General features: G+C 39.3%; 1 protein-coding gene across 4 annotated transcripts in view; it reads left to right on the plus strand.

Annotated features, from left to right (window-relative positions):
• ABCA4 (ATP binding cassette subfamily A member 4) overlaps positions 1 to 13,252 on the plus strand; it is an 84,406-nt gene that overhangs the window by 54,163 nt on the left and 16,991 nt on the right. For 3 of the 4 annotated variants that reach the window (XM_040610780.1, XM_040610776.1, XM_040610777.1), the window contains exons 20-32: positions 667 to 844; positions 2,203 to 2,334; positions 3,058 to 3,197; positions 3,890 to 4,027; positions 4,285 to 4,472; positions 5,243 to 5,333; positions 5,938 to 6,143; positions 6,565 to 6,613; positions 7,159 to 7,400; positions 7,828 to 7,952; positions 9,261 to 9,359; positions 10,402 to 10,591; positions 12,669 to 12,763. In XM_040610780.1, the coding sequence (XP_040466714.1) occupies positions 667 to 844; positions 2,203 to 2,334; positions 3,058 to 3,197; positions 3,890 to 4,027; positions 4,285 to 4,472; positions 5,243 to 5,333; positions 5,938 to 6,143; positions 6,565 to 6,613; positions 7,159 to 7,400; positions 7,828 to 7,952; positions 9,261 to 9,359; positions 10,402 to 10,591; positions 12,669 to 12,763 (1,873 nt within the window). The remainder of the gene's footprint in view (positions 1 to 666; positions 845 to 2,202; positions 2,335 to 3,057; positions 3,198 to 3,889; positions 4,028 to 4,284; positions 4,473 to 5,242; positions 5,334 to 5,937; positions 6,144 to 6,564; positions 6,614 to 7,158; positions 7,401 to 7,827; positions 7,953 to 9,260; positions 9,360 to 10,401; positions 10,592 to 12,668; positions 12,764 to 13,252) is intronic. The other variant, XM_040610779.1, reaches the window with a different exon arrangement.

Below are 13,252 nucleotides of genomic sequence, written 5' to 3' on the forward strand. Positions count from 1 at the left end.
TAATTTACTTCAAAGGAAGTTTGTTTTGTCTAGAAGCTGATGCAATAAAACATCCTGATGGTGCTATTTACAATAATGCATTTTTAATCTGGAGAGAAAGACATCCCGTGTAGTGCTCATGTTAGGTATTGCCTAAGTCTTGAGCTGGCCTCAGCAAGGGGGTATATTTCACCTACCAGGATTAAAGGCAAATGTTGTTTTTTTTAAAGCATCATGGTAAAAGAATGCACAGCTGGGCAAATGATTTGAATGGCAGATTTCAGCCTGGCTAGAAAGGCAACTTGCTGCTTGTTTAATGTAATCCCTCAGCCTATCTAAGTATCTACAGACAACAATCCCAAATAATCTTCCTGCTACACAATGAAAACAGAAAGCACGTTCAGCTTCACCTGATCCAATGAGGTACCTCTCCACAGACCAATACAGTTCTGGGCTCTGCTTCTCCTGTCATTGATACGTGGGTGGATCTAAATAAATTGCACTGCAGTTAGAAATCTTGCCTCAGTTTGGTACCGGTGTGACTAGAGAACCTGGCCCTGGCATGTGGTGCTGGGTTTTACTGGGTATGTGCTGTTGCTTCTGCACTTATTGATGTGTCATCATCAGAACTGGGATTAAAATATGTGCTTTTATTCTTTTTTCATTCTTGATTTCTTGCCTTTCAAGTAAATACCTTCTTTGAGCCTGAGCCAACAGGATTGATTCCAGGAGTATGCATTCAGAACCTGGTGAAGATTTTTGCCAACAGGCCCAAGCCAGCAGTAGATGGGATGAATATCACCTTTTATGAGGGCCAGATCACAGCCTTCCTTGGTCACAATGGAGCAGGAAAGACAACCACCATGTAAGTCTGTATTTTAGAACCAAATCCAGGGCAGTGCTCTGTTGCTGTCCTGAGGAAGTCTTCTCTCTTCACTCTTCCCTCTACCACCTCTGCAGCTAGCCTGACACACAACATCAAGGTTCTTCCAGAAGGGAAATGCTGCCCCTAGGCAAAGAGGAGATTAGCTAAAACCCTGAGAGGGAGGCAGTGGCAACACAAAACAAGTGAAAGTCTAGAGAGAAGGAAGTAATCCCCCCGCCCCCCAACCCCCGTAATTAATTTCCCATGGCCAAGTCCCAACAGATGAAGAGGGAGAAGGATCTTCTGGCTGAAAGAGCTGAAGATTTGAAAGCTACCACACTCCATGTGTTCTTGGTTTCTCTGTCTGACTTGAACTCAGTCAGACTTTTTGGTCTGTGTGGAAAGGACTATAAAATATAGGCCCTCTTTAGACAAAATGGTTACATATATGCAAGATCCATGTCCAGAATAAAATGTTTCTCTAATCCTAGACCCCAGTGTCTCGGGAAGCTGGACTTTAGGAATGTTTAATTTGCATACATATACATTTAATTTTCATACATAGGCAGAACTTTATTTGGCAAAATAGGATCAATTGGTGAACAAAACAATTCATGAGTCTGTGACAAGTTTACCAAATGTTGAAAGAAATGAAGTGTTTCATTTTGATTTTTCCCAGCAGAACACTTTAGGTTTTTTAGTTTAAAGAGACTTTTATTTGAAACACACCTTAAATTGCCTTTTAATTTTTTTAATTGTTCTGCAAGAAATATGTTCAACCCAAAATAAAACATTCTAATCTGCTGAAATGTTTTGTAAATTTTCTATTGTTTTTCTATTCTCTTGATAAAAATAAAAATTTCTATTGCTTTGAAATTTTCAGAACTGAAAAATCCATTCTTCATCAAAATCTAGTAACAGGTTCCACCCATTTGCAGCATAACATTTGGCCCCCTTCCATTTTACAGAAGATGAAAGTGTAGGGCATGAATCGGCATGGCTAGAGACCTCAAACCATTATTCTCTATCTCAGTCCTAGCAGGTTTCATTTTAGACACATTTGTACATGGGGGTGATGTAGTATGCTGAACTACTCTGAAACAGAGAAGCTGACTCAAACAGTTTTTTAATGCATGCCAGAACCATACAGACAGGTGTATCAAAAATTATGTTAGCAGAGCCACAAGATTCTCACTGTAGCAGAGCAAGAGTATTTTTATATAAGCTTTTAATTGGAGTTGTTTCAAGACTCATAGTAAGAAGTCATCATGCTCCATCTAGTGGAATGATGTAATGCATCTTCTGAATCTGGCACAGAAATATAGGGGAGTGGGAATTTCCTCATTTTATTTTCCCAGGTCGATACTGACAGGCCTTTTCCCACCCACCTCTGGAACTGTGCTGATTGGCGGCCTGGATATTCAGACTCACATGGACTCCATTCGGCACAGATTAGGCATGTGCCCCCAGTACAACATCTTATTCAATCAGTAAGTATCAGTCCATACTAGCTTTCAGAACAAGGGTCCCAGTCTGCATGCTTGACACATCCCCAAAGCCTGTCTTGTTTCTCTCGCTGTGCTGGCAGCAGATGTATCTCAGAGGCAATTCTCCAGCTCTTTAATGCAGACATAGTGTAGGTGTTACCCTTCTCCAGTAGAATTCTCCTGCATCGTTTAGCTGGGAACAAAGTTTCCAAGGAAAATGGCAGTGCTCCTGGTGTTTTCTGTAGCACTGTGGGTTAGCAGGAGTTCAGGCTGGGATTCATGCACTATGATTTAGGCCTCCTAAAGCAAAAAAACCTGAGCCGACAGCACAGTAGCAGGCTATTTCTACACCCATTATGCACTACCACCCGACCATCTACTACTACCTTCTCAGGTGATTTTCAGCTTCACTGCCATCAGTTCATGTTCATCTCAACAGCAGACTCTTTTCCTTAATGCAGCTCTTGTTAGTTCCCATTTATTCCCATAAATGGATAGCTTGAGGCCTGAGATACCTGTTCCTATAGTAGCACGTTCTGCTTTGAAAAGGCAGAGAAAGAGCTTATGACATCTGAGTGAAGTGTGTTGATACCAAAGACCTGTGATCCAGATTTAAAGCCGCTTTTCTTCCTTTAGCAAGATAAAGCTAGAGTGAATTTATGGCTGCTTGGGAAAAAAATCTTGTTCATTTCAATTGCCTTGGTGCCTTTCTGTCTCATTTTGCAGCCTTACTGTAGCAGAGCACATCTTGTTTTATTCTCAGCTGAAAGGGAGATCCAGGGATGAAGCTGAGCAAGAGCTGGAAACAATGCTAGAAGACATAGGCCTCACCCACAAAAGGAATGAAGAGGCTCAGAATTTGTCAGGTGCCCACAGGATTGTTCTAAGATATTTTTTCTGTTGCCTTTTCTTTGTCTTTAGGCAATTAATGTTTGAATAACATGTTTGAGGCCATATTCTGACATATCACTGTGCACTGGGGGGGTCTTTACTCTTGAAGAGTAAATAGGACTGTGCAAATAGTAAAGCTGGCACAAACTGTCCCTAAAGCTTCTGTTTCTTATAAATACACAACAAATTCAAATATACTTAAAGCTGTTATTTTTAAATGACTATATAAAAAATATAATCTATCAATGTAAGAAAAAACCAAAATACAATGTTCTATTATTTCAAGGCAAATGAAATATTATACTATCATGCTGCTCTACTGTTTCGATCAGTACTCCAAATACAATACTCTATGATTTGTCCTGATTGCAACTATAAAAGTTGGCTAGTTTCACATACCTTCCTGCTTTTGCTTCTGACAAGAAGCAGAAAATGCAATGTGTTGATGAAAAGTATGTTTAAAAAATAATAAAATTTTGAATGAGCTGTTCTGAACTTCAGGAGAAGAATGTGAGTGTTGATTTACATTGTAGAAAGATTTGTCTGAGGATGATTTTGTTTTACTTGTATCGATTTGTCCCTGCACTGAAAAGCAGTGTTGATTACATCCCTGCCACATACTCATACATCTCATCTCAGACTCCTGGATGTGTCTGTCCTCTGGTAGGTGGAATGCAAAGGAAACTGTCTGTTGCCATTGCTTTTGTGGGTGAAGCAAAAGTGGTAGTCTTGGATGAGCCCACTTCTGGAGTTGATCCATATTCCAGGCGATCTATCTGGGATCTTCTGCTGAAGTATCGCTCAGGTAACAGATCTGAGAGTGGAAATTGTTTTGGTTTTCTTTCAAAACCCCCGTCATAGATGCAGCATGTGCCTGCTGTCATGAGTAGTGGGATAAGAATACAAGCAAACAAGATTCTTTGAACAGATACCTATGGATGTGGCAAACCTGGGACCTGGCTGTGGTGCAGAAAACCCCTGCATTAATTGCCATAAAACTAAGGACAGTTTTGAGTTCCAGAGAAATTCCATGCCTTGTACATTCCTCCTTGTTCCTTCTAGGCAGAACCATCATCCTTTCAACCCATCACATGGATGAAGCAGACATCCTTGGAGACAGAGTAGCCATCATATCCCAAGGAAGACTCTTCTGCTCAGGCTCTCCTGTATTCCTAAAGAACCGCTTTGGGTCTGGCTTCTATCTTACTCTTGTTCGCAAGATGAGAAACACCAGAACTGGAAGGGCTTCAGTAAGTATGTAGCTCCCTTCCTGTGCATGTAATCTGAAAAACAGTTATTCGTATTCATGCACTGCACCAAGGTAGAAAGCAGTTAAGTGCTGCCTGAGGCTTAAAAATGAAGAAAGCAATGAGAAAATTCGATGACACCTCAGGAAATTATATGGATACCTGAGTCTCTGTAAAAATCTTCTCTGGTTTTCTAAATATGTGTTCAGCCAGACAGGTGAAAATAATAGGTGGATTTGAAGCCCTCAGTGGTTTGTAGTTCATTCTTGTCAGTTAAGCGTGTCTGAATTTTTACCAACCAAGTTGCCTTTGTCCTGATACAAGTCTTTCTGATGCTTGCCTTTGCAGTACACTGGTTGGAAACATGGTGTAGTCTAGTAACTAGCTCAGACACCTGAAGAGTCTACATTAATTTGTAGCTAAACCAGCCTTGGACAGCTTGAGAAGCAGGGATCTGGATTCCTTCTGCTATTAGTAGTGCTTCTATTCTTAGTAACATGATCTGTATACTCATGGGCACTGATGATCGCATTTCCCCAGGTGTTTTGCATGCAATTTAGAACAGACAGATATGCTTTGTGCAGGTTGATTTATGTTTTCTGCGTTGCTTAATCCAGTCCTCAGATGACTTTCAGTATAACATGCTCAAGATGCTCCAGATACGACATATTTTTCACTGACTCAAGCCATTCGGAGACTGAACTACCCTTACATCCTGTTTTGCATGTATCTGAAGCACTTTTATCTTTGTATCTGTTGCTTGTCCGTGCTAGTCATTTTGTAGCTGTGGATCTCAGTGCTCCTGCTCCTGCTCCAGCTGTGCACACAGGGATAAAGAAGGAGCTCCAGAGCAGGAACTGGATGGTAAGAAGTGGGATGTTTGGCATTCCAATGCATAGCTGTGTCTCCAGTTATGCTGCAATCTCATCTTGCAGATCAGTGTTGCTGAGGCCCACTTTTTCAGTACTTGTGTCATGTCTGACATCTGTATTGTATTGTAACATAAATTTAATAAGGTTTCTTTGTGCTTTTGATTACCATTGCCCCTTTTTGATGTATATGTGGTCTCAGGCACAGGTGATGAATTGGAAGTTTGTGTGCTGTAGAAGTGTAGACTGAGTTTTAACTACTCTGTACCAAAATTTGTAATTTGTTAATGAAAACTGAAACGTATCTAAAGCAAAGGAAATTGGCTTTCTCAGAAAAAATGTTTTGGCTTTTCTACATAATTGAAGAACTGAAGTAGATATTCCTGATGATTTTGTTGTGCATTATTAACAGACCTGAAATAGTTTCCTGCTACATAGTTCCAGAGCATGATTAACAATATAGCCCAGTCTAGTACAGAATTAACTGAGATATCTGTGAGTTATGTAATATAACAGTCCCCTTTTGTATGGTGCAAACAACAGCTTTTGAAATCGTGCTTAAATATTCATTCTTTAAACACTGTTTTGACTTTTCACAGGAGATCTGAACGAGCTAGCAGAAGTTATTCATCATCATATCCCAGAAGCAAAATTAATTGAAAGCATTGGACAAGAACTCATTTACCTTTTGCCCAATAAACACTTTAAACAGAGATCTTATGCCAGTCTCTTCAGAGAACTGGAGGAAACATTGGATGACCTTGGACTCAGCAGTTTTGGAGTTTCAGACACACCGCTTGAAGAGGTAAGAGACAAACTAAAATACCTGCTGATCACCATCAGTCCCCAAAATGTTTTCTGAGACAGTTCCTGTTCTTAAATTTTTAATCATACTAATTCCAAATGTTCCCTTCAAAACCTAGTCACATATGCTGTGGCACACTCAGAAAGTCTTTGGGATGGGCATAGAGAAAGGATCCAAGCCTTACCTCATGTTAGCCTTGTGGTGAATCACTCATTAGACTGAAATCTGTCTGTCATTGTATCTTAGTTTGTTCCTTTCTTTATTTTCTGAGCTATTTCATAAGAGACCTCGGGTTCTGTAATAAGCAAGAATACTGAAAAGGTATCTAAATTTTTCCTGTTACATCAAAGGATAGTGTTCCAGAGGTCAGGTTATTGTGCCTGTTCTTTTCCTAACCATGAGATGTGTTTGTCTGTGGCAGGTTTTCCTAAAGGTCACAGCAGAAGCTGACCCTGGAGTGCCAAAAGCAGGTATAGATCCATGAATCAGCATTTGATAAACAGTGTTTGATAAACTTTTCTTGGGACTGTTCTGTATTCTGAACTCCATGTAAAGAGGAGTCTCAGAACTTTCAGTCTTTGTATGGTGGTTTTGCCAAAATAAATTTGGTCAGCAAATACCTGTTTTCAGGGCCTGACATGATATCTCAGAAACAAGATGAAGTCAGCAGAAAGACTTTTATTTAGAATGGATAAGGCTCTTAACTCTTTAAATAAAAGTGGAGTGTCAAGCCCCCAAATGCCAATGGTTTTAGTAATTTTTATGAAAAGTACCTTGCTGACCATTAGTCCATAGTCTACATACATGATTCACTTGTTCATCCTGCTGGAGTAAGAGGAGTGTTAACTTATATGATGCCACTAGCAGATACAGACACAGTGCAACACTTGTAAGTAAAGCAATCTGGTGATGTGATATATTCAGTTGGTAAAATCTGGAGATCATGAAAATGTTTGTGCTACCTTCGCGTGTGGAAGATAAAGTGTCTTCTCCGCCTTTTTTCATCTTAACCTAGAAGACACTAAAGAAAATGGTTCTACTCTTGATAAAACTTCTGCTGAGGACAAACCAGCTGAACAAACTGCTCTGAAAACTAATGGCACTTCTCGAATGCCAGTAGGCATAGCTGGAGATCAAAATGAAGGCAAAGGGTCCCGGCAGTATAAAGGTTTTCAGCTTGTACATCAGCAGATCAAAGCACTGCTTATCAAACGGTTCCACCATGCGTCCCGCAGCCACAAGGACTTCCTAGCCCAGGTATTGACTGATGTTTGCTGTTTTTGATGGTTTCCTACAACATTCTCAACACTGTCTTTCCCAACAACGTCTCTATGCAAAGCAACAGGGGTGCTGCAAATGGGTGACGATGTCCCTGACTGTTCTAATTATGATTCCAACTCTTCTGCTTCTTATGCTGTTTCTTTCTGCCTAGAGTCTATCACTCCACCAAGTTCACTATTCAGTCACTACTAGTCCAGCATTTTTATTTCTAACATAATACACTTCTGTGACAACCAGAATCTTAACTGAAAGCACTGAATTGTAAATTGTTGGTGTTCATGAGCTAAACCAGCTCTGACCTGTGTGCTCCTGTTGTTCCTCCTTTGTTTATATATATTATGAGGTGTGTACAGTGTCACTTCATATATCTAATAACCATGTGATTTTTTCATGTTCCCTGCAGACTGTTCTCCCTGGTAGTTTTGTGTTGCTGTCTTTAATACTTACAGTAATTATTCCTCCATTTGGAGAATATCCTGCCTTAACCTTACACCCTTGGATCTATGGACAACAGTTTACTTTCTTCAGGTAAGAGGAATCACTGAGTAAAAGTACATCTGTCATATATACACCCTTTTCTCCCTATTTTTTAAGATCATGGGCCCCTGTCTTACTGTACTCACTTGGTGTGGTGTAAAAAATTATTAACTCCACTGGAATCAGCAGATTTAAAACAGCGTGAAACTGGTGCAAGTTGGGAATACAGCTGCTAGTATGTCTAACCAATAGTCCTTCATATATCTTGCTACCTTCAGTACTCTTCTCTTCCTACCTGAATTCATGACTTCAACACTTACAGAGTTACATACACTACCTAACATCAGATCCAGGACAGTGAGAAATCTGACTGTTTCTGATACACCGTTGAACTACTCCTGTAATTATAATCTTAGAGAACAATATGATTCAGGCCTATCTGCAGACCTGTGGTAGATATATTTATACTTACTAATTGGACAAAGTTATGGAAAAAGGATGAAAGCAGAGCTCAAGTGTTATTAATGCTGCTGCTTAACAGTTTCTCCCCTCACAGTATCCTTTGACTGGGTCAGATTTTTTTTTTTTTTTTTTTTTTGGTCTACTAGCACTTTGTCTCCTTTCAAATTTTATAGAAGCTTCAGTTCTGTTCTTTCCAGGGCACTGCACAATTCCTCTGTGCTCTCCTGAACACCTGCTTCACCTTCACTTCCACATATTCCAAAGCTGAACTTGGGCCAAGTCAAAACATGCAGTGCAGAGGAAATATATAAAAAATGTTTAAGTCTTCGATCACAACTAGCAGAAAGCAGCAAAACTGAAGGCAGTAATTTTGAAGCATTTTCCTTGAGTTTCATATAGAAAATGGACATGAAACTTTAATTTAATATACAGCTGGTAGTGTATGGAGCAGATCCTGATATTTTTATTTGTATAACACTTGTCACTAGCAACAGTCTGTAGTCTAATGTTATTAGGTTGTTAGTTGCAGACACTTCACTATTAGCGGATTTGTCTCTTTGGCCTCAGCAACTGAAAATGCAGAATATGTTTTTCATCTTCTAATTACTGAGTGTGACAGGGCCGAGAGGGTAGAAATGTGGAGTCAAGCCTTTTTGGAGAGTATTGCTATAGGACTATTTCAGAAGTCACACTTTAATATTTGGAGAAACAGGTTTTAGCCTGCTCACTGTCTTGGAAGATTCTGGGGTTTTGCATAAATAAATAATTTCATTATCAGCATTTGTAGGGATGCAGTTGCTTCTGCCATATGGCTGTCCTTCACCAGTTGCTATGTGTATTCCAGTAGAATAGTTTGAAAGAAAATTTGATAGAGAAAGTCCTATCTTATTCCCTTAGCAATGAGCGTCCCGGCAGTGAGCAGATGGTCTCCCTCATTAATGCTTTCTTGAATAAACCAGGATTTGGAAATCGCTGCATGAAGAATCAGCCTCTTCCGTAAGTTGCTAGCTAATCTCTTTTGAACAAGATTCTAGCAGGATATTACTAGTGGAACTTGAGTAGTGAAACAAGTATGAATTGTCTTGACTTTTCACTAGAACCAATGCTTCAGATAGATGGTTGGCAATAATATCTAATACGGGGTCAAAAGTAACAAACAAACAGCAAGTGCCAGGGGATTAAGAAAGATTCATAGTGCTCAATATGCCTAGCTGGAAACCAGCTCATGTAGCCTTGTATTGAGCATTTAGCAACGTTGAAATTTATGTCAGTAGGCCAGTGGGCTCAGATCCAAATCTTCACAGCTTCTCTGGCATTTCCCACGTGAGTCCCCTCATGTTCCTCCTGTTCCCACTGGTGTGTTTGGAAGCAATAGCTTCAGCAGGTGCTCAGATTGTGTAGTAGCAATAGAACAGTCTCCACAATTTGAAGCTATTCTCACTGTGAAGTGAGGGAAGTGTTAGTAGAGCTCTTTAACATTTGTTGTCCTACCTGTTTACCCTGCTTATGAGTCGTGCTTTGGAGGCATTTGTCACTGGCTTGCTATGCTTTGCCACTTGCTCCTTTTCTCCTGCCTCTCTCCTAGTCAAGATATCCAGCAGCTTGACTCTTCTGGCTGTCCTCTCCTCTCCTCTCCTCTCCTCTCTCTTCCAATTCCTCTCCTCTGCCTGCTACAGCAGAAGCAAAGAGGAAAGTTTTAAAAATAGAGAAAAGATACTGCATGAGCAAGGAGAAGGATAGTTTCTTTACAAAGATGTGTCTCCACTGCAGATTTTGTATGTACCAATGGGTCTAACACAGTCCCCTTGTTCCTTCAGTGTCCTATCTGTAAGCTGAAGACAGTGAACTTGGCAGAGATGTTGGGGGAGATTATATTTATTCATGTTTACCAAGTACTTTAAAATGTTCTTATTATCCATAACTCACAGGATGAGGGCTGAGAGGAGAATGTATGTTGAAAGCATTGTGATTTTGTGGATTTGTGAGCTCTCATGAACTGTATATCTGCACAGTTTAAGGAATCTATTCTTCTACACAGAAACTACCCATGCAATAATATGCCAACTGCCTGGAACACACCTTCTGTTCATCCTAACCTAAGCAGGCTCCTGCTGAGCCAAAAGTGGAGCCCTGAGAATCCATCACCTTCCTGCAAGTGCAGCACTGACAAGAAACTCACTATGCTGCCAGAATGCCCTGCAGGCGCAGGAGGCCTCCCACCACCACAGGTTGTGTCCTTGTGCCATAAATCTTTGTAGAAAAGTTGCATGGCAAGTGCTGGAGGAGGGATTAGTGTGCAAGTACCTTGCCATGCCAATATATGTGAAAAGAACTGAGTATATTTTCAAGGGAACAAGAATTGCTGGAATTTGGAATTAAATTTCAAAGGTATTGGAAAAGCTTGCACATTTAAATGAAATGTGATTGCTATTTTCATCCAAATTACAAACTTTTCATATAGAAGAAAATCACAAAAAAAATCAACAATTTATCAAATAATTTATTTATTTATTTTTGCCTCAGAGAACAATTCTATTTGCAAGATTGCCTTTCTTTAAAGAAGGGAAGAGAAGAAGGGAGAAAGAAGAAAGGAAGGAAAGAAAAAATGTCATTAATTGAAAAACATGGAAAAACATGGAAAAATTAATATTGAGTCAACCCCAAATAATCATTTTTTTACATGCCTTTTGGTTCCATTTTTAGAAAGAAAATTCTAAGCAATCCTAATGAGTGTTCGTTAGATGTGCATGAAGATGAGTAGTTTAATAACCACTGATGCTATATAAAGAGATGAGACCTACATTCCCACCTGCTTCTATTGATGAATAATCTTAGTAGTGCCCTTTGTAAAATGTGCTTGCTCTTTTGAGGAGCAAAGGACAATTGTAGCCTGTTAGTATTTACTTTTTCTAAATGTTTTTCTAACAAGTTAAAGAAAATGGAACTACAGCCACTCTCAGAGTAATTAGCTGGCTAATTTAATGTGTCACCATGCACCCCATTCAACTTAAATATTCCTGTTTGGCAGACTGCACACAACAGCCAAATGACTAAAGTCATTCTAGTTTTACCACTAATGTCACAAGCTTGATAAATTTCTGAAGCCAAATCTATGACACAATCTCTTAAAAACACTGATTCTCCTTCCTTTGGTTTATCTACCACTATTCGCAAAACAACAAAGAAAAGTTGTTTACGTATCTCTAGAATTCCTGTCTATGAAACAAAAAAAGAAATAATAAAGAGATTATAGTCTGATGTTATTCACAGCATCCCAAGTTATTTCTCATTTCCAAGTAATTCCGATCCAACAGACAGCCAAAGTTGAATTTTGCTAATTGCATGCTAGTGTATTTGAGAGGGAAATTTAGTCTAAAACTTCAAATCCAAGTAGGATGCAAAATTAATTTTTTGTTGTTTGTTTGTGGAGATTCTAGTAGTCTAAGGGAAATGTCTTTATCATAATATTATCCTGATAATTTTGCAGGATATGATAATTTTATATAACTTTTCAGGAAGAAACACATTTAAGTCTCCAGGGAAGTAAATAATAATGAAGTATGTCTGAGCATAGACAGTTTATTTAATGAAGGCACTATGATGCTACGTCTTCCTGTGTATTGTCAAGAATCGGCTCAACTTCTGTCATCCGGTACTGCCTCTCTGTGGACAAATGTAGGAACTTCTGGAAAGTTCATTAGCCTTACTTTCTAGGTCGTTTCAGGTTGCAAGCTTTGCCCTCTGAAACCGCCCGGGAACCTTTTAAAGTATATTCTACCTTAGGATAAACTCAGCAAGTTTGAGCTTTTGCATTTCACGGGACACTGTGTTTGCAAAAAGCTCACAAAGGTGTCATAAGGCGTGGTTTTCATTCAAAGCATCTAATTTGCTAGTGAAGGTGAAGTTTTCATGTTAATTTTTACTTCAACTTGCTAAATCATAGAAAACTACCTTATCTTCACTGTGAAAGAAGGAAGCTTTTCAAATAAATTGAGGTCCCAGTGAAGATAAGGTAGTTTTCTATGATTTAGCAAGTTGAAGTAAAAATTTGGGGCAAGTTTCAGAGTAAAGTGCAGCTGTTTTGTGTCAGACATCACAGACTTCTGTGATTTCATGATTTCTTCTGAAATCTCAGTAAAATAATGAATTTTGGGCTAGAAAATGAATGACCCACTATCAGCAACAGTATGAACCTAAGCAATTCCTCTAAGTCAAAACTATTTTTGCTGTTTTACTGAGACTTACTTAATAGCTTTAGAGACTGTAAAGTTTACTGTGATTGATTAGGTTTTCTTTTCTTTCCAGAGAGTACAGCACAGCACAGAAATTCTTCAAGACCTGACCCACAGAAATATTTCAGATTTTCTGGTGAAAACATATCCCACTTTGATAAAAGGGAGGTAGGGATGAATCTCTCTGTTTTTTCAGATGTGGTATTTTGTATCTGGCCTTTACATTCTTATTTAATAATAACACAGCACCTGATTTGCCACAGTATTGCATAGACTTGAGCATCATGTCCATATTACTGATGTAAGGAGATGCCCATTTTAGAGGAGTTAAGTTGTTTTAATTATACTTATTTGTATAATTGGCTACTCCTTTATAGGCAGAGCTAAGCTGCAAAGGTGATGGAATGCCATCTTAATGGTAACTGTCAGTGGTGAGAAAACTGATGCCTCTGCACAGCATGGGGAACTGCCTTGCAGAGATACCAGTTTGCGTCCCTGAAGGACTGTTAGCCACACCAGCATGACTATCTGCCTCTGTTAATTATCACTTGCTTCCCAGAAGTGCTGAAGAGCCAAAGGAGAAGGACTGTTAGCCACACCAGCATGACTATCTGCCTCTGTTAACTATCACTTGCTTCCCAGAAGTGCTGAAGAGCC

This window comes from Falco naumanni, chromosome 11, assembly GCF_017639655.2.
Source record: "Falco naumanni isolate bFalNau1 chromosome 11, bFalNau1.pat, whole genome shotgun sequence".
NCBI classification, from domain to species: domain Eukaryota; kingdom Metazoa; phylum Chordata; class Aves; order Falconiformes; family Falconidae; genus Falco; species Falco naumanni.